This window comes from Lampris incognitus, chromosome 13, assembly GCF_029633865.1.
Source record: "Lampris incognitus isolate fLamInc1 chromosome 13, fLamInc1.hap2, whole genome shotgun sequence".
Taxonomy (NCBI): Eukaryota; Metazoa; Chordata; class Actinopteri; order Lampriformes; family Lampridae; genus Lampris; species Lampris incognitus.
Window position 1 is genome coordinate 15,765,531 of NC_079223.1, and position 22,115 is coordinate 15,787,645.

At 43.1% G+C, this 22,115-nt stretch overlaps 1 protein-coding gene across 1 annotated transcript in view; it reads left to right on the forward strand.

Moving 5' to 3' along the window:
- The window catches only part of srbd1 (S1 RNA binding domain 1), a 162,004-nt gene extending 148,530 nt beyond the window's left edge, over nucleotides 1–13,474 (forward strand). The window contains exons 20-21 of the mRNA XM_056292050.1: nucleotides 9,638–9,822; nucleotides 12,261–13,474. Coding sequence (XP_056148025.1) covers nucleotides 9,638–9,822; nucleotides 12,261–12,550 — 475 coding nt within the window. The 3' untranslated portion in view covers nucleotides 12,551–13,474. The remainder of the gene's footprint in view (nucleotides 1–9,637; nucleotides 9,823–12,260) is intronic.
- The last annotated feature ends 8,641 nt before the right edge of the window (nucleotides 13,475–22,115 follow it).

Sequence of the window (22,115 nt, forward strand, 5' to 3'; positions counted from 1 at the left end):
AGCATTGTACCTGTCAGTCATGTCTGCAATAAAAACATTACAAAAAGCAGTAGAAAACCTATAACACATACTTCTAACAGTAGCCAAAATTGTCAAAATACATGGGCAGAATGAATATTTTTTTATAATTATTTAAATTGAAAACTCAAGTTTTTGTAAACATGGTACATTTATTCTCTCACGGTCTCAGTTCAGTCTTTTTCGCATCCCTCTGCCTCATACTCTCTCGCTTGCTTGCTTGCTCCCTCCCTCCAAGCATTGTCCCGGCATCAGTCATGAATGCAATAAAAAACATTACGAAAAGCAGTAGAATTCTAATCCGCAAGAACCGAAGTATAGCGAGCTTGGCACAGCTTCTCCAGTGTTGGTTCCCAGATATCATTGTAGATGTGGGGAATGAATCTATAGCAGTAAAGTTGCCGACAACAACGTTAACACCATTAACTATGAGCAACTAGCTGCAATACAAACAGAAAATTTGCTACACGAGCTAGCCAGCAATAGCCTACTGCTGATGAAGAGGAGCAAACATTACATTATTTGTCCAATAAATTTAGGTAGCTGCTCTACTTAGTAGCATTAGCACTACGTTAATTTGCAGCATATAAACCTAACCAGCTAGCTAGCTAACTAGATTAGAATTAAACCAACCCACCTTGCTATGGCTTTGTCGTTGCATATCCATGCCTTTCTTGATATGGAGTTCAATAAGCTCAGGGAAAGCCCTGAATGCGATTTCGTTACGTACAGACAAGGCTCAAAATTTTCGGTTTTCATTTTTCAAAGCCATCCAGCATGCCGAGTTTCGCCACAAGAGGACACTGTTACATAACCTCACACGAAAAGGAACAACTTTTGGATCCATGGAAACATAAAATCCGGGTGAAAATCAGTTTAAACCGATCTGCACCTTTTAAAAAAATCTGGGTATTTTTCGGTGAAAATCAGTAAAAACCAAAAAACGCCGAGCCTTGCGTACAGAAGAGTAAGTGATGTTGAAATTTTTAATCATTTTCTCCTGTTATCTACTCTCCATTTGACGTATTTGTCTCCCCATGGGTGTGTTGTATTTTCAGGCGATGTAACTGCAAGGTGTGCGACTGTGCACCTTAAGTGTTGTCCACTTCTTCCATGAATTGTGATGTGGTGTTTCCTGAAGGCATTGTTTCCGATGAAAAATGAGCTAGACTTCTCAGCTTGTTGAGGAAACTGGCGGCACACACCGCAGTACATTACGTCCTTAGATGTGTCGTATTGTAGCCACTTGCTTCCATTCACTCCTAAATTTTCCTTGCCGTTCCATTTGTTCATAGTCCGCCTTTTATGTTTCTGGTTCTTCTGTAGGGATCGTGTTCGCAGCTTGAGTAACGTTAGGCTTAGTAAACCCATACTTCAGCAGCCCCGACATATCAGCAGCTAGCTGGCGACGAGTAAAATTAAATTATTGTTAGCTGTTTTCGTAGAATGTTGAATTAAAAGACGTGAATGAATCGGGATGTTTGTGGAACAGTGACTTTTTTTTGTTTTTGTTTTTTTAATAATTATTATTAACCTTGACTTGGTGGCCACGGGGCCACCTACTGGGAATATATGGTGGCCACAGAGTAACTTTTTATGGCCACGGGCCATCGGGCCATGGTTAATGTCGAACCCTTATCCTTTCCGCCCGTTCAGGCCCCGGGCAGAAACGGCAGTATGATGAGAACAGATTGGAGGTGAGCAGCCCCAAGCCCCCAGAGAAAGTACCACAAGCTGGCCCTTTGCAGGCTATGTGTGCTGAATTACTGGATGAAGATGTGGAACATGGCGGCGACACCAGCAACCAAACTGCGTCGCAGATTAACCTCTACTTGTCAGAGCCACTTATCCCACAAAGCAAACAGCCGCTCGCTGTATGGCAGGACAATAAAAGCCTCTTCCCCACACTGGCAGAAGCAGTACGAGCCTACCTCTGCACGGCATGCACAAGTGTAGATAATGAGTGACTTTTCAGCACAGCAGCAAATGTAGATGAGAAGAGGAACAGGCTGACTTCCAAAAATGCAGAGATGTTTACTATATTTATAAGGAAAAACTTGCTGTCGTGCTTAAGAAGTAGGCTAAGCTAAAGAGTGGTAGCCATGGCAGGTAGTAAAAACATGTAAATGTTGAGGAATGCTTTATACAGTATTTGGCTATAGCCTTTCTTTCTTGCCGTTTTATATTGTCTAAATTTGTTGTAGGCCTAAATTTAGAAAGGCCCTGTATTTGTTCCATCTACTGGACTTGGTTTTTATTGCATTATGTAGGCTATAATGTTTCTTATGTTTTGAAACATAGTGCATAGTGTTGAGCACATTTAGCTTTTATTCCATGGGAAGGCTAAAATATTTGCTAAACTGCTCTTTAGCGGAGCAGAGGCTATTTTATTGGTTTCAGTTTCTTCATAATCTACATGACCTACTAAGAGAATGGAATATGTTGCATATGATACCTTCCAATAAAAACAGTTGTCAATTTATGATGCTTTCTCAGCTCTTAATTAGATTTCTGTAATGCTGTTGAGAATAGTTACTTTTATGAATAGTAAATAAATAAATAATGCTACACAGTAAATAGAACACATTAAATGGAACACCCCCCCACCCACCCTGTGATCGGCAATCGGTATCAGCCAATTCTGATTCCAGTGATCGGCCCCCAAAACCCTGATCGGAGCATCCCTAAAAATTATTTAGGGCGCTAACAGCAATTTTCTCAGAACAACACAGCCATGCACTGAGCAGTCAGATTACATGCCTTTATTTCAACCATATCTACTCAAAATTGTGGCGTTATTTTCAAAATCTCTGAGGATAAATGTAACCATCCCCCAAACACATTTTTTTTTTCAAGTAATCAGAATCGGAATACGTTATTCATCCCCAAGGAGAAATTGGGTCAATAATAGTAAGCAATCAACTGTAATTTTAATAATAACAAAAGCAGTTATGCTCCAGTGAAGATATTCCAAGCCAAAAGCCTTTCAAACTACAGTCTTCTTGGTCTTGCAAAACTACTTGTGTAGTATTATAGGCATTTAATGTACTCCAGCATACAAATAACAAACGATGCAGGGAGATACTGTACAGTCGTTTGGTGACAGCAGAATAACATTTTACTAGCTACGTAACCTTTATTTCCTGACATTTTCCCCTTCAGTCGGCATTTTAGTGGATTTCCATCACGTACACCGATTAACGAGCATATCGGCTTGTGACTGAAAGACTAAATTCACCTTTATGTCACACACTAAGCAGGTAATCAGCGTAATATTTACCAGAGACGTCCTGCTTTAACTTTGTTGCTGCTGATGTTCATGCTGTCCACTCTAATATTCCCGGATCATATTCGGGCTCAAACATGTACAGATGAATTTGAGAAGTTGCCCTTTCCAATCAAGAACAAGAAATTATGTTGCTTAATAGGTTGATAGTTTGCTTATGGAACTTCCTACACGGGTGTTGTATCGAACTCTGTTTCATCGTCAAGCTCTGTTTCCCCTTGAGGATAAAGCGGTGCTAAAAGCACTGGCTGCTTCCCCCTGGCTGGCTTCTTGACGGTGGCTGATCAGAAGAAAGAAGTGGGCTTTTAGGGAGTGGGGCCTTAAAGAGACAGCTAAAACAAGCTAACGTCCTTTCTGTGTGGAGTTTACATGTTCTCCCCGTGTCTGCGTGGGTGCTCCGGTTTCCTCCCGCCATTAAAAGACATGAATGTTAGCTTAATACTCCTGTCTGTGCCCCTGACTGAGGCATGGCATGAAGACCTGGAGTTGGTCCCCGGTTGCTGCACAGTGGCTGCTCACTGCTCCTAGCTACATGGCTGGCCACTGTTTCCAGTGTGTGTATTGGGATGGGTTAAATGCACAGGATTAATTTCCTCACGGGAATTAATAAAGTACATCTTATCTTAAAAAAGCTTGTTTCAGACAGATGATGAACTGAGGGGCTGCATAAAGGGCCAGTATAAGATAAATAAGGAGTCTTTTGAACTGTGAATCACGCTAAGTTATTCTAGTGGAGCTCCAGCATAAAAATATAGAGCTAGAATGAGCATGTTCTGGCCACTTTAATATTCATTTCTAAGAGATAAGATATGGCTGTTGCTGTAGGCCAGGATAGAATCTAAAGTACAGTCCCCTACACACACACACACACACGCACACACACACACACACACACAGTATTGGCAATGATTATGTGCAAATTGTGGACCCACCAGTAGTGGGGCCCCAAACTCTTGCAACCTCTTAAATACTAACACACCTTACTAGGAAAATGAGATGGGCAGAGTGTGCACACACACACGCACATCTGGAGCCCAACAACCCGCCAAAGCCATCAAAAGGTCCAGAGCCGGAATGATGTCTGCTCGTAAAGCTACACCATTTGCTTGCCTTTTTCTCTTCTCTTCCCCTCTCCTCCCCAATTCCCTGTGTCCTCTTCTAATCAATTTCCCTGCTCTCCTATTCTCCCCTTCCTACACCTGCAATCACCCTTCTTTCTTCTCTTAACTTGTTTTTTCCTTTTGGTTCCCTTTGTTTCTCCTTTTTATCCTACTGTCTTCTCTCCTCTCCTCCTGTCTCATCTTCCCCTTTACTCTCCAGTATTTTTCTCTGTATCTTCTGTCTGTCCATGAATTAACCCTTCCTTTATTTTTTCTTCCATATTCATTCGTTATGTCCTTTCTCTCTTATCCTCATCTCATCTTTATATTCTCTTTCCATTTGTGACCCCCCCCCTCCCCAGTCCACCCCACACATCTCATTTCCCTGCCTCTCCCTTTCATATCGATCTGTCTGGAGGTTTAGAGGGGTCTTTGGTAATATCGACTGGTGACTCAGGCTCAGAGGTGATGGCTTAACAATTTTTACTGCATGTTAGAATATAAGTAAAGTGGAAGTCAAGCTTTGACGTTTTGGTTTTTGTTTTGTTTTTTACTTTGAAATAAAAGTAAAAAAAATTTTTTAGACACAGACCAGAACCTGGTTGAAACAGTTGGGAATAAAACAGGAGGATAAACATGAAGAGCACCAAAATTTATTCTGTTTCAAGATGATTCATTTGGTGTAACTTGTAGTCATGATTTTGATTTGCTGTGATTTCAACTTTTTTTGACAGCTATTACAATATACACTCATGAGCCAAAACATTATGACCACCTGTCTAATATGCTGTTGGTCCTCCATGTGCTGCCAAAATAGTGCCGACCCACCGAGATATGGACTCTACAAGACCCCTGAAGGTGTCCTGTGGTATCTGGCACCAAAACATTAGCGGCAGATCCTTCAAGCCATGTAAGTTGCAAGATGTAGCCACCATGAATCGGACTTGTCGGTGCAGCACATCCCACAGATTTTCAATCGGATTGAGATCTGGAGAGTTTGGAGGCCAAGGCAACACCTTGAACACTTCGTCGTGTTCCTCAAACAATTCTCAAACAATGAGTGCAGTGTGGCAGGGCACATTATCCTGCTGAAAGAAGCCACTGCCATCAGGGAATACCATTGCCATGAAGGAGTGTACCTGGTCTGTAATGATGTTTAGGTAGGTGGCACATGTCAAATTGACATCCACATGAATGGCCGGACCCAGGGTTTCCCAGCAGAACATTGCTCAGAGCATCACACTCCCTCCCCCAGCTTATCATCTTCCCACAGTGCATCCTGGTGCTATCACTTCCCCAGGTAAACGACACACATTTACACAGCCATCCAAGTGATCTAAAAGAAAACGAGACTCATCAGATGAGGTGACCTTCTTCCACTGCTCCAAGGTCCAGTCCTGATGCTCACATGCCCATTGTGGGTGCTTTCGACAGTGGACAGGTGTCATCATGGGCACTCTGACTAGTCTGCAGCTACACAGCCCCATACGCAGCAGGATGCGATGCACTGTGTTTTGACACATTTTTCCCATAACCATCATTCAAATTTTCTGATTTGTGTCACAGTCGACTTTCTGCCAGTTTGGATCAGATGGGCTAGCCTTTGTTGCCCTCATGCAATGAAGATGCAATGAGGCTTGGGTGTCCCAACACCCTGTCGCTGGTTTGTAGTTTGTCCCTCCTCAGATCATTATCATCAGGTACTCACCACTGCTGACCGGGAGCACCCCACAAGCCTTGCCATTTCAGAGATGCTCTGAGCCAGTTGTCTGGCCATAATAATTTGGCCCTTGTCAAAGTCACTCTCTTTACTCCTGCGTATTTCCCCTGCATCCAATGCGTTGCCTACGAGAAGTGATTGTTCACTTACCATCTAATCTCCCTACACCTTGACATGTGCCCTTGTTTTCAGATGATCATTGCTTCACCTGTGTGTAGTCATAATATTTTGGCTGACCAGTGTATAGTGCTGTATATGATGAATACAGTATAATGTGTTATAGTTAAATAATGTTATAGTTATATAATGTATAATACTTTGAACAACTATTACAATAAATTGATAATAATACATTTTATTTTCGGGCGCCTTTCAGAGCACTCAAGGACACCTTACAGAACACAGTAAAAAAGCACTGTATCAGACAGCATAAAATCAAAACAAAGCAGGGTAGACAATAAAAAGTTAATGCAATAGATAAGTATCAAAACATCATCTGCACAAAACTCAACGAAGTGTGTATCAGACTGAATATGCCAGTTTGAAAAAGTTATGTTTTGAGATGGGATTTGAAGGTTGAAAGAGAGTCAGTGTTGGGAATTTCTTGTGGGAGAGAGTTCCATAGGTGGGGGACAGAATGACTGAAGGCTCTAGTCCCCATGGTAGTCAAGTGGGGCGATGGTGTAGTGAGCTGGAGAGCAGAAGAAGATCTGAGAGCGGGAGGGCGTGTGGATATGAAGGAGTTCAGAAATATATGAAGGAACTAGGTTATTACGGGCCTTAAAGATGAGGAGCAGGATCTTGAAGCTAATACGGTATTTAACAGGGAGCCAGTGGAGTTGCTGAAGAACAGGAGTGATATGATCTATGGACTGAGTTCTGGTAATGATACGGGCAGCTGAATTCTGAACCAATTGAAGTTTATGAAGACACTTGAGGGGAAGACCAAAGAGGATAGAATTACAGTAGTCAATATGGGATGTAACGAGGGTGTGAGTGAGTATGGCTGTGCTTTTAGGTGTAAGTGATGGCCGAAGACAATTAACATTGCATAGGTGGAAGTATGCAGACCAAATAACATTGTTGATGTAAGCTTCAAATGATAATGTGCTGTCCAGGGTAACACCCAGACTCTTAACCTGAGGCTATGGAGGAACTATAGAATTGTCATCGTTAGAGAAAAGCTATCAGGTTTGGCCAGAGTAGATTTAGTGCCTACTAGGGGGACCTCAGTTTTATCACTATTAAGTTTGAAGAAGTGGTATGAAAACCAGGATTTAATTTCTTGTAAGCAGTCAGAAAGGGACGTAGGCGGAAGAGTGGAGGTAGGCTTGGTGGATAGATAAAGCTGGGTGTCATCCATGTAGCAGTGAAATTGAATGCCAGATTTCCTGAAAATGTAGCCAAGAGGTAATAGGTAGATAATAAAAAGGAGGGGTCCCAATACAGAGCCCTGGGGAACACCGGTAGTAACAGGAAAGGACTGTGAACTCAAATTTTCAAGTTGTACAAACTGATTGCAGCCAAAGAGATATGATCTAAACCAAATTGTATTATTGTTACATTTTTTGCTCACTATGCCTGTTAAGTATAGCAGTTGGTTAAGAAAGCAGGAAGGAACATAGGATAGGAAAAATGGCATTTGGTTAATTGCAAGTACAGTTTAGAGCACAAACTGCAAATGTAATTTACCATTCGAAGGGCTATTTCACTGCACTTTTTTGTCTAAACCACTGACTATTCTAGCACGTACTTGGAGATTCTTCCACACAGATCTTGCTCACTGTTTAAGAGAAAATGTTTCCTCTTGTCTTCCTATTTTGGAGAAAGGGAGAGATAGGTGAGGTACTGATGTTGACAGGAATTGCTCCTCTCACAGCTGTCTCATAGATAGTTTGTACACAAACCGTGTCCAGTTACATCCGCACTGTCCTCATTACTGCCAGATGAGCTCTTCTCAACAACACTGGGAGGCTGTGTGTGTGTGTGTGTGTGTGTGTGTGTGTGTGTGTGTGTGTGTGCGTGCGTGCGTGCGTGTGTGCGCGCGTGCGTGCGTGTGTGCGCGCGTGTGTGTGTGTGTGTGTGCGGGTGTGTGTGTGGGTCCACCTGTCCTGTCTATCACAGGGGGGACAGCTGTGGAGGCCGTGTGGCGTCAGGCTGCCACAGCGACTGACATCCATCACCGACGCTGCCCAGCTGGTCCACACTCATATATATATACACGCACACACACACACACACACACAAATAGATTCATACATTGACATCCATTACCAGCTGTGGAAAGATTCCTTCATAATATATACACAGACACACACTTATGCATACTGTACTCATAGATACATGCAAACGCACACATACATACACACACACCACAATCTTCTATATTTCCCTAGCCCCTTCTGTCCGGTCTGGCTTTCATGCCAGTTTGTTACTCAGACTCTCTAGAATGTGGACCAACTAATTAGTTTTGAGTTAATTCAAAAGCTCAATGAAATTTAAATGGTGTGACTTGACTGACTGTCTAGACATTTTCAAGGCGGGACACCATTCTAGCGTAAAAGGTTTGTCCAGCTGGTTGACGGGCGTACGAGAGGTCCAACCCAGGTAAATTGAAGGCAGTTTCACAAGGCAAGGTGTTAGGGCGTTAACAGCCCCTTGTGGACCTACCTGATTTACTAGGGCATGGAGTAAGTGTGTGTGTGTTTGTGTACATGTGTGTGTGTGTTTTTATGATCACCGGGCAGGGCCTCTGAAACCGCTAGATTTAGTGCATAATTATCCTCACACCTTCCCTGCCCTCCCTCCTCTCCTTCCCTGCTGCTCCATCACTCTTTTCCTCTGTCCCTCCCTTCTTTCTGACAGCCTTCCTGTGTTTACTCTCTCTCTCTCTCTCGCTTGCTTACTCTCTCTCTCTCTCTCTCTCTCTCTCTCTCAGCTTTGCTTTCCTTTCTGTGGTTCTTTCTTTCCTTTGATTCTTCCCTTTCTTTTCTTCCTCCATACCCCCCTCTCTCCCCTCCCTCCCCCTCTTTGCCCCAGGGCTTTCTCACTCAGCCAACAAGGGACTTAACACACGTCCTGTGGCCCAACTGGGACCACCATTAAAGCTAATTTATTAATACTGTTTCACACATGCCGGCACGCATGCATGCACATTGAGTTGTACACAGTTGACTTCGAGTCATGTTTATTTGCTGTTGGTATTGATTCCTTATTTTTCATCCTAGATTACATTCTATAAAATCTGCTGTTGTTCACTCTATTTTTTACCCTCTCTGCCTCTCCGTTGTTTTTCGTTTTGTTTCTTTAGTGGGCAGCAAATAAGTTGGTGTGCATCTTGGCGTTTTGTATTTATATAGAAACACATGTACGGTTCCAAACAGGATCCGATCCCAGGCCAGCAGGGCTTCATCAGACAAAAACAACTGACTAGCTGTGATTACTCCACTCGTTTTCGTTCTCCTCCTTGCCCTGCATCCCCCTTCCTCTCCTCTCCTGCCATCTGCTCCTCAGATTTCTTTCCCTGGTGGGTGGAAGTGTGGAGCAGATTGGGAGTGCAGAGCTGCGACGGTGTGTGGAGAGCCGGGCTCAGGCGAGCACCGTGGAGAAGCTGGCTCAGACCCTGGACACTAGTCCCGAAACCCTGAAACTCATCATAGACGGACTCACACAGCCCCCAGGCTTTGACATACGACAGGGTAAGACACACGCCACTCACGAATCCACTGGGGGTTTTTTGGGTTTTTTTTATGAATTTGTACAACTTTGCAGTGCTTCTCTGCTGTTATTGATTTGATGTTTGCAATTTAACCTTCACCAGAAATCTCAAGGTAGCAGATGTTCTCACAGAAATCATCACACTAAGTCAGAGCCCATAGTTAAATGCTTGTCAAGACTTGGATTGTGAATGGACGTGTGTATAAGGAATAAAACTGCAAAATGTAAAGCACATCAACATTTTCAGGGAACAGAATCATACTCTTTTATAGACGTACTTACCTTAAACACTGACACAAACACACACAACGCATATCGCACCCAAATTTGTCCCCGCCCCCCACTCTGTCATTCAGAAGGCTTTTTCAAGTTTTCTTTTTTCTATGTTGTGGAAGCTACATTCCTTTGGCATGTAACTACCACATACTCAGATCCACTGTTGCCACACAAGAATCCCAGTTACAGTCTTTGGCTCATTTCCTGTTGTTTGTCCTGTGTAATGTTTTAAGAAAAAATAATGGGAAAGTTCATCCCTACAAGCCCTTGGTGCGAGGCTATAGGAAGACAGTACAATCTCACACACACTTCACCAGAGCTTTAGAGGAAGCCAAAGTTTCCACGTTGACTTCCAAGTCCTGATGAGCAAAGCTTTTACTTGGCCTTCTCTTGGTGAAGTGTTTGCCTTTAGGTACTGGAATGACACAGTCACAGCTTTTTCAAGTGTTATCTGGCGACCAAATGTAGTGTCCTTGTATTCCCAGTATACACGGATAAACATCCGTCCATCCATTATCCAAGCCGCTTATCCCAATCAGGGTCGCGGGGATGCTGGAGCCTATCCCAGCAATCATTGGGCGGCAGGCGGGGAGACACCCTGGACAGACCGCCAGTCCATTACAGATATCTATATCTATCTATCTATCTATCTATCTATCTATCTATCTATCTATCTATCTATGTGTGTGTGTATATATATAGATAGATAGATATCTATCTATATATATATGTAGATATAGATATAAAACGTAAAGGTACAACCCTTAATTCAAATGTGAACTCAAGGGTCACCCCTCTGGAAGCTTCTGTCACTCCCAGATTGATTGACGGGTCTCTTAATAGAAGCACTAACACTAAACAACAACTAAACCTGAGTTTCTAATGTTCTCTGATGCTGTAAAAGGTTTGATCAGATCTCTAATGGTTGTAAAGCTTGAAGTAAAACAGACCCATATTTTCAATAACTATCAGTTGGTAAAGACACAAAATGCTTATGATAAATTTTCAATGTATAACTGAAACGCTTCAGTTATACAAGTAAGTGAATCTCAATCACGTCAGTACATCACATGACATTTAAATGTTGACTGCAGGACTAAAAAGTTTAATTTCTTGCCAATTTCATTTTTTAATTACAGCAGAATTCTTTTTTTTTTTTGTACTTCCATTCTGTTTTCTTTCCTTTTTTTTATACTAGTGCTAATTATTGCTCACTTCATTTGTAAATAGGCAGCCTTAACAGATGTATTTAAGGCTCCAAATGGCTCATACTTGTTAGCCAGTTAGTTTTGACGAAGACTAACTGAGACAAGGGGGTAATAGTAGAACAAGGGACATATAAAGAACATATAGTTGAGCACATAAAAAAGGTTAACGGATCAATGAATAGTTGGTTTTAAAAAAGATTCTATTTTCAGCATTCTGATTTCCACACAACTCGTAATTTTAATGTGTGATCACTCCCACCTCTACTCAACCAGGCTTTGGTTTTTAACGCAGAGCTTCATAAAGGGGGAAAAAAATACGTTGAAGATGGATACTGTGTCAGGCCATGGGGTTCATTGGCTACTCTTCTTCAAATTAAGGGACACGGCTTCAAGGTTCATCTGTAGGTTTGCCCTATTCAGTTTCAGTCTTCTACGCATGGTCTCACAGCCAGCACTCAGCTGAGTAAACAGATGAGCCAAGGCTACCGCATGAAATCAGTGCTGGAGGGAAGATAATTGGACCTGACTATTTCCTGGAGCGAGAGCCTTCCTTGTTTGTGTAAATGTTATAGAAAGGAAAAGATCTCGAAAACAGACCACAACTGGAAAGAAGGATTCAGTCAAAAGCTGAAGAATGTGGAAGTATCCAGACACAAATATGGGATTACTGCTAGGAACCCAATATGTTTGTCATTCATCTGTTCTCCCCCTCTCCCTCTATCCTTGTCCACATTCTCTCCTCACATTCTGTCCTTTCTGTGTCCCTGGTCACCACCTTCCCCCCCTTTCTTCCCTATCTTTTGTTTCCCCTTTCCTCCTCCTTTCTCACAATCCGTGTTTTCCTCTTGCACCCACGGTTTCTCATCTGTCTTTGTCTCTCAACCCCCCCGCTGTCTCTCTCTTACCTTTTTATCGCTGTCTCTCTCACTCCTTAGACTTTGAGCAGACAGACTTTAAGCGGGGCATCGTGTCAATGAGTGACCTGCAGATTGGTGCTGTACTGACAGGCCGGGTGGAAAACACCGCGCTTTTCGGAGCCTTCGTGGATATCGGGGTGGGTACCTCAGGCCTCATCCACAAGAGCAAAATCACCCTGAACAAGCTGCCTGCCTCCCAGCACCGCCGCAGCCTGGCTTTGGGGCCCGGGCAACGGGTGGAGGTTCGAGTCCTGAGTGTGGAACCTCAGAGGGGACGCATTGGCCTGGACCTGATCAGGGTGCTTTAATAGTGGGACTAGACTCCATACTGGTGGGTTAGAACTCATGACAGGTAGGGCTGTCACCATCATAAAATTTCAGTTAACGATATAATTGTCTTTTGAATTATGTGTATGGCTTTCCCCCGCCTTTTTCTCCCCAATTGTACTTGGCCAATTACCCTATTTTCTGAGCTGTCCCGGTCACTGCTCCGCCCCCTCTGCCAATCCGGGGAGGGCTGCAGACTCCACATGCTTCCTTCAATACAAGTGGAGTCGCCAGCCACTTCTTTTCACCTGACAGTGAGGAGTTTCGCCAGGGGGGCGTAGCGCGTGGGAGGATCATGCTGTCCCCCTCCCCCAAACAGGCACCCCGACCAGGCACCCCGATCGACCAGAGGAGGCGCTAGTTCAGCGACCAGGACACATATCCACATCCGGCTTCCTACCCGCAGACACGACCTATTGTGTCTGTAGGGACGCCTGACCAAGCCGGAGGTAACACGGGGATTCGAACCAGCGATCCCCATGTTGGTAGGCAATGGAATAGACCGCTATGCTACCCAGACACCCAGATAATAAAATAATAAATACAAATGTTCAGTCACCATCATTGTTATGAGAGGCCACAGATAAGTTCAAGCTTGGTATAATTGTTTTATATATTAGAAGTTAAGAAATGTTTGTGTGGACTGACAGACAGTGAAAAGCTGGTTTCTTAAATCATGTGACAATGAAAAATTTTGGTTAGGAAATGTTTGATGCTGAATGATAATGAATCATCAACAAGTTGTGTTTGGGTGGCTGAGATTGAAAAAAGACATACATAAAAGTTTTGACAGCCTTTTTGTTCATAGAAGAAGAAGTGAGTTTTACATATTGTTCAATTTCTTTCAATAAAACAACAAAAAAAGGTTTTTTGTTTTTGAATTTGCTTTTGTGAATGAAAAAGTTTGCCAATATTATGAACAGATTTATAATGAAAAAAATAATTTTTTTTACCTTTTTGGGGGGTTTAAGGTAACCAAATATCACATTCTCCCATAATAAAACAAAGTATTTGAAAAGATGACCAATGACAAATCTGCAAAGGTCTTGGCAGAATCTCTTGGTGGGAGAACGGTGCCGAAACAGCTGTAACACTGTTTCTGGATGTCCATCACAGAAAGAACAGTTCGTGTGTACGACTCTTTTAAATTTCTGTATGTAGTGACTGGCGGGATAATATTTATGAACGACTTTAAAGGATACCTCTTTAATGTTGTTTGTGATTAGGTACTTAGTATGTGGAAGCATCCGGACCTTCGTCCAGTGCATGTCATTTACAAACCGGTTCCAATATGCCGCGACATATGGGAGGGAGACAACATCTCTTTGAAATAGGGCACGTATGGCTCTATTATTATTTTGGGGATGCAATGAAAAGCAAATCTTACATACTGGAGAGTTAGCTGGATCAGAGAAAGAAGGGTATCTGGGTGCAGGATTAGCTATGTTTCTGAAAAGCATGAGGGTGCCAGTTGGAATGACATCAAAAAACTATCGCAAATACCTTGGGGGTTACGTAGATAAAAATTCTGAACAGCTGACCCACCAGCAGAATCTGGTTTTGAACCCATTTTTCTAAGAAGAGTGATTTGTTCTTAAATAAGTTGTCTCTATTGTTCCAAATAATATAAGCATGTGGTGAAAAGTTGTGCTTGTATATCAGGGACCAAGCTAGAAGGACCGGCTTATGAAATTCAGATAATTTTACTGGGAGTCTGTCTATTTTATAATTACAGCGTAAAACAAAGTTCAGGCCACCAAAATGAGAGAAAATGTTGTGCGGAATAAAGTTCCAGAGTGAAGTGGGGTTTTTTAGAAAACGCTTCACCCAGTTAATTTTAAATGTGTTATTTAGGGTAGTGAAATCCCGGAAATAAAGCCCTCCAGATTCCTTGATTATTCATAACAACTTTTTGTCATATAATGTGTACGATTTTTCCAGATATAGTTAGAGCATACGATCAATAGCCTTACTGTACTGTCAAGATGTAAGGAGAGAGCTGCATATGTGAGCCTAGACGTTCCCTCCGCTTTAGTAAGGAGGACTCTACCTTTCAGGGATATAGTATCTCTTTGCAGCCACTGATTTAGTTTCTTTTGAGTTTTTTTGATAATAGGGGTAAGGTTAGAAGAACATCTTAATTTTTGGTCTTTAGAAATAAAGAGGCCCAAATATGTAACCTCCTTTTTCATAGCTATATTGCAAATGGTATGTGTATCAGTCATTTATCGCTAGCAGTTCACATTAGTTCACATTTTTTATATTCAAACATAGGCCTGCAGCCTTAGAGAAGTTGTTAATTATATCAGGAGTAATGGGTATCTGACTTGCATCTCTTAAAATAGTGTGGTATCATCAGCCAGTTGACTTATAATGATATCCCTACCAGTTATGGAGATGCCTTGTAATTTACTGTTGATTATATGGGTTGCAAGAATTTGTGTACAAAGCAAAAATAAATATGGTGAGATCGGGCATCCCTGACGAATGCCATGTTTCAGGTCAAATTTAGAAGAAGATGACGTCATTAAAAGAACGCCAGTCAAACAACAAACGGTGAGAAACGACGTGGAAATACTGATGGAAATATGACATTTCTGTTAGTTTCATCCAGCTGTTTTTATATAAATGAATGGAAATGATTCTAATGATTATACAAAATGATCATGGTCAGGTCAAATAATCGCGATCAACAAAAACCTATGGGATAGAATTTATGGTAGCTGACTGTATTGAAATTGGACAGAGATGATGCAAAAAGGTGATGAAAGATGTGCACTCCAACAGGACAACCTAGACCTCTTGGAATATGTGTTACTAGTGGCGGCAGTGTCATCCATGAAGTTTTCAAATTGCATTTCTTCATTTGCTCTTTTAACTTTTTCAGAAGTATTTCACGTTTTAAATGTCCTCCATCCTCTTCTGTCAAAATAAAGTATTCAAAGATTGACATGCCCTGCTCTTAAGTTATTACCCTCAATTCCATTGTTTCATTTTATGGAAATGTCTGGAAGGGTATGTGGAGGCTGGTGCTGTGTGTGTGTGTGTGTGTGTGTGTGTGTGTGTGTGTGTGTGTGTGTGTGTGTGTGTGTGTGTGTGTGTGTGTGTGTGTGTGGTGGGGAGTCAAACGGAAGGTGTGAGGAGGAGAAGGTTAGAAGGAATTGACGCAAAAGGAGAGGATGGATGGAGGAGAGAAGGTATGTGAGGAGATGGAACTGAAAGAGACGAGTGAAAGAAAAAGCATGTTTTTTTAAGAATTATACCAGGATAAACACCCTCGTTTTCAAGGGGTCCCTAACAAACACTCAAGAAACACTCTAGTTCTGCCCCCTGTATTCACATACAGGGGGCAGTACTAGGTGCAGAAACATGGGTGTGCTATGGGTTCCCTGGTCTCGCCTGTTGTGGCCAACTTGAAAATGGAGGAAGTGGAAAAGGGGGCTCTGGTGTCCTATCCAGGGACACCACCTAGCCATTGGTTCAGATTTGTGGACGACACCTGGGTTAAAATTAAATCTCAGGGCGTACCACATTTCACTGACCACATTAACTGTGTGGACAAACACATCAAGTTCACCAGGAAGGATGTGAAAAATTACAGGTTAGACTTAAGGCCCAAACATACTCGGGCGGAACGTACGCGGACTCAGCGAGGAATGTCCGCAGTCATTTGGGCTTCCATAGTCGAGCGTACTTCCACGTTGGGGTTTCCTGTGAAGCTGTCCGTGAAACACTACTGTAACCGGTTATGTTCTTGCCCGGTGCGGGATTCGACACGGGGTGTACTGCACCACAAGGCGACGTCACTAACCGCTCGGCTAAAGGGTCCGACCCGTTAGCTAGGGGCTAACGTGTCTTATTAGTAAGTTTACAGTCGTCACCCTCCCCGGAAGCGCTCCCTCGCGCTTTGTTATTCCCTCGCTCCGAAGAGACTTCTGAGGATCTGCACACTTCCGGATCCCACCGCTGCCACCAATGTAACCGGTTATTTTCTTGCCCGGTGCGGGATTCGATACGGGGTGTACTGCACCACAAGGCGACATCACTAACCGCTCGGCTAAAGGGTCAGACCCGTTAGCTAGGGGCTAACGTGTCTTATGAGTAGTTTACACTACATTACCCACAATTCTTGCGCGTTGTTTACACACTTCTGTCATGGCGCCCGACACTGACGACGAGGAAGAGGTGCTCTGCCTGCTGGCTCTACAAGAAAATAAAGTGAAGAGACGGTGGTGCGGGTACTTCCGCACCTCGTCTGCCAGGCTCTCCTCAAAGCTCGCCTCCATCATCAGACGCTCCGGCTTTCTTTGTTCCACCACGCGATGGCGGCAAATCCAAAATGCAGATCGGTGTCACATTTATCGGAGGTCGATGTGAAAAATACATGCCGAGCAGTCTTGCGTGTGACTGGTGCGCGGCGCGGACTCGTCGCGGTCGTAAAATCCGAGTTTTGCGCGCACAGGGCTTGCGGACGTCCGCCTTTAGTCCGGCGGAGTCCGCTCCGCGTACGTTCCGCCCGAGTATGTTTGGGCCTTTAGACTGTGAAATTGCTATTGGTGATGGGGGACATTTGATTGTTGATATTTTCTGTAAACCAACACATACTGATCAGTACTTCAGGTTTGACTCTCATCATCCACGTCATCAGGATGCTGTACCAGGGGAGAAATATGAAACGCCCTGGTTAAGTGTGGTTATCCTGACTGGGCGTTTGTCAAAGCCAGGAAGACGCCCAAACAGTGCACCCGCCGATCGAAGAGAAGGGGAAGGACCACAGCTGAGATGTGTATTTTCCAAACACCGCGTCTCAGTTGCTTTCAAACACCAAAACACGCTGTGCCAGAAATTGGTCCACCCCAAGGGTCAGGTCCCCCGGCACAAACAGCAATATAATGTGCATGGAGAAGTAGACAGGTTAGCTAAGGGCTAACGGGTCGGACCCTTTAGTGCAGTGGTTCTCAACCTTTTTGGGGTCCTGGACCCCCTGCGTATTTTTGATCTACCCTGAGGACCCCTCCACCTGATCTTGGGGGAGGGGGGTTGCAATTTGATAGAAACAGTAGAAACTGCATTTTAAATTGCATTATAGCATTTATTCACTCTTTGGGGCAAAAATAAGAGCTTTCAGTTGTAATTTAGATATATTTAACAAAACAGAATTCTTATGCAGTAACTTTCAGATATATGTAACAACAGAATTTTTATGCAGTAACTTTTAACAATGCAAACGGGAGCGAGATCTCTTATTAAAATACAATAAATTACACTTGTGAAACAGATGTAATTAGAGAAAAAAGCCCTGTTACCCTTTATAGTTTAGGTAGATAAAGGTCTGTCACATTTGAGTAAAATAATCCTATTTCTATAAATGTCATAGGATCTTTTTTTAAGCTATTTTATTTTCACGGACCCCTTGCAATTACACCACGGACCACTAGGGGTCCGCGGACCCCCGGTTGAGAAACACTGCTTTAGTGGAGCGGTTAGCGATGTCTCCCGCGGTGCGGGAGTGACGAGTTCGCGTCCCGCCGCTGCGGTTCCTGCGTTTGCCCCCCCCCCCCCCGAATTCGCTATGTTGGTGTCAAGTGGGATGCGCGCGGGCGCAACGTGCATGGATAAGTAGACACGTTGGCCCTTGGCTAACGGATCGGACCTTTCAGTCGACAGGTCAACGTCCATGCGCTGGCGGACAGCCAACGGCCTGTCCGAGGTGGCGCTGGACAGCCCTGCTATCTGATTGGCCACCCTGAAATGTTTCATTTGCTACTGGCAGTTTGATGGTGATTGACATCTCATCCCACCTCTTGTTTAAAGAAGCGTTTATATCCGGCAGCGCCTTTTTCAAATCGAGGAAGAGGGACTATTTCCGCAGCTCACGCGAGCGGCACACAAGTTGCAGGCCTGCTGCAAAAAGCGCCGCGTTGAAGCAAGTTGAAAGGTTCAGCGCCAAGTTTGGGTTTCCTGAACAACTTTTACGGAAGTTGAGTCGCTGTGTAGATGCATATTGGCAATTTGGCTCCATAACCGAGATCGGTTCCCAATTTCGGCCCAAAATTGTGTTCACATGTGATAGTAATACACACCATGCATGTACACTGCAATGTTGTAAATCACAGTATATGAGTGTTCAGCTAATGTGGGGTAACTATTACAGCTGTCAGTGATCAGAAAGTTAACATTAAGCAATTTGAAATCCACTAACTCAGATTTTCATACTTGAACTCAAAACTACTACTACTACTTTGGGCTGCTCCCGTTAGGGGGCGCTACAGCGGATCATCCGTTTCCATCTCTTCCTGTCTTCTGCATCTTCCTCTGTCACACCAGCCACCTGCATGTCCTCCCTCACCACATCCATAAACCTCCTCTTTGGCCTTCCTCTTTTCCTCTTCCCTGGCAGCTCCATGTTCAGCATCCTTCTCCCAATATACCCAGCATCTCTCCTCCACACATGTCCAAGCCATCTCAATCTAGCCTCTCTTGCTTTGTCTCCAACCTGAGCAGTCCCTCTAATGTAATCATTCCTAATCCTGTCCTTCTTCGTTACTCCCTTCGTTACTCCCATCTTCAATTCTGCCACCTCCAGCTCCGCCTCCTGTCTTTTCGTCAGTGCCACTGTCTCCAAACCATATAACATAGCTGGTCTCACTACCATCTTGTAAACCTTCCCTTTAACTCTTGCTGGTACCCTTCTGTCGCAAATCACTCCTGACACTCTTCTCCACCCACTCCACCCTGCCTGCACTCTCTTCTTCACCTCTCTTCTGCACTCCCCGTTACTTTGGACAGTTGACCACAAGTATTTAAACTCCTACGCCTTCGTCACATCTACGCCTTGCACCCTCACCATTCCACTGTCATCCCTCTCATTCACGCATATGTATTCCGTCTTGCTCCTACTGACTTTCATTCCTCTTCACTCCGGTGCATACCTCCACCTCTCCACGCTCTCCTTAGCCTGCCCCCTACTCTCTATTTGAACTCAAAACTAACTATTGTTATTATCAATATGTTAACGTTACTCAAAAGATTGCACAATTTGCAGATAGCCTGTTTGCTATCGTAAAGGTATAAGCAATTATATCTACTTAAGAGTAGGGCTTGCATAACAAATAAATATGCACTTACTATATATGTTAAATAGGGGTTGTTGAGAAATTGTGTTCAAATAAAAACAACCTTCCAATAATTGCAGGGAACATTGTTTAAGTTGTAGTGTTTGTGGGAACCAAAATAATTCTTCGTTTTCAAATCCATTTAAATTAAGTGAATTATCAGTTCTACCTCTAATCAGCAATCATAGGATTAATTCATGCTCCTTAGATGCCAGGTTAGGGTTATACATACTAATGTTCTGTCATATGGCGATGTAACCTATAGGCATGCCTCTTCCTCCACACTTAAGCCCCTGGATTCTGTATACCACTCAGCCCTTAGATTCATTACAGGTGATAGTTATCATGCTCATCATTGTATCCTGTACAGTAAGGATGGCTGATCTTCTCTGTCAGAAAGATGCAGCAAGCATTGGTGCCTGTTTATCTATATGGTACTTCTTGTGAAACTACACCTACATGACATCCTTGCTGGATTGGAAACTTGATCCTTATCATACACATTCTAATGATTAGCTTATGCTCCAGGTTCCAAGTGTTTATTCTGAACTGGGAAAGATAGCTTTTAGTTGTTGTGCCCCAAGCACCTGGAATAAACGTAAGCACTCTTTGAGCCATATATCTACTGTGCAGTTAAATACCATGATTCTGAATCACTGTATTTCAAGTTGTAATTGTTATAATTGATTTTAGTTACCTGTTTTTTATTTAATTGCCTGTTTTTTCTTTATTTATCCATTTGTGTGTATGCTTTTCTATCTTGTTATTTATTGTGCTATTGTTAACTTGATGTCATTGTAAATGAGGGCAACCTCAATGACTCGCGAGATTAAATAAAGGTTGTAGTTATAGCTGTGCACAACTGTCACAAAAAAAGAGTGGAAGAGCATTGATTAAAATAGAGAAAAGAAGTGGCCCTAAAGTAGAACCTTGAGGAACACCTCTCTGATTAGTAAGTGAATCCAGTTTACACCCTCTCAAAACAACACAATGCTTTTTGTTGTGAAGATAGGAATTAAACCTTAGGAATGCACGAAACGTCTGGATCCATTTTCTTATACTGTCTAATTTTAACCAATTTTGATGGGGATTTGGGTACTTTTACCTTCCACACACAGTAAACTAATGAATGGTCACTGAAGCAATCTGACAAAATACCAGCTTTTTAGATTCTATTTGGATATATCTCCCTCAGACCTTCTAAATACATGATGAGACAAAGGGAGGAGTGAGAGGAGAGAGGGGAAAGAAAGAGAGGAAGAGAGTTTATCTCCCAGACAAATGCCCGCAGGCTTTATGAGGCATGGTCCCAGACATAATTATCCCAGGACGTACTCAGTCTCCTAAACACACACACACACACACACACACACACACACACACACACACACACACACACACACACACACACACACACACACACACACACACACACACACACACACACACACACACACTAATCAGCTGCTTCAAAATTAATCCCAGACTCCCCATCCACATTATCTAATTTGTTTGTGTTTATGAGACTGGGATAAATACAGAAATACATAAAATATGGTTCTGAGAAAGCCTGGGGTCCCCAGAGCTGAACCTTCCTGAGTACCGAATAGCTAATCACTATTTGTGCCGCTTCTTCACGTCATCCCTCAGGGCACAGAAAGGAATATCCACAACAAACGCAAATACATTCACGCAGACAAAGAGATGTTCCATCAAGGTTAACCAGAAGTGGCAGTTTGCTGCTGGATGATCATAGGAGAATACAAGCACACACATATGCATACAAAGATTGAGTTCACACACAGTGTTGTCTTTTTGGCTCTGTTGCAGTTTACAGGATATGTGGCTATTCAGTTTCCTAATCAAGGTGTCTGATAGATTTTGATTTTGACTTGTTTTGACATGTCCTTTGTGTTTTGGTGTATTTTTGCTTGGCATGAGCCACTTTTTTGTAATGTTTTCTGTCTTCCTATCTGTATCTTTTCAGGGAAAACATGAGTATACACACACACACACAAACACACTGTGGTGATCGCAGCAGTTTTCCTGCTTTTTGATTCACATCCCACAATTCCCTCCCTACACTAAACGTGAGCAGACAGACAGAATAGGCAATCTGGCATCTCCCAGCTACTGCTGCCCCTCTGAGTCTTTATCAGACACTGACCAGTAATAAGCCGTAGGGTTGCAGGTGGAGTGATAGTTGGAGCAGTTTGGCAGTTCTCCGGTGTTCTCTATGTTATTGGTTCTGGATTGTTCTGCCACGGGGTGAACTTAGGTTTGCTTTGAGGATTTGGTGAAATGTGCATGAACGCAACGGTGAGCAAATCATCGTATGTATTTCACACTCTTTTGACTGGTGCAACTTGTCCAGCAATATATGCGCCGGCAGGCCACATTCTTGTGGTTTTCTCTAGGCTTTATATGCCAT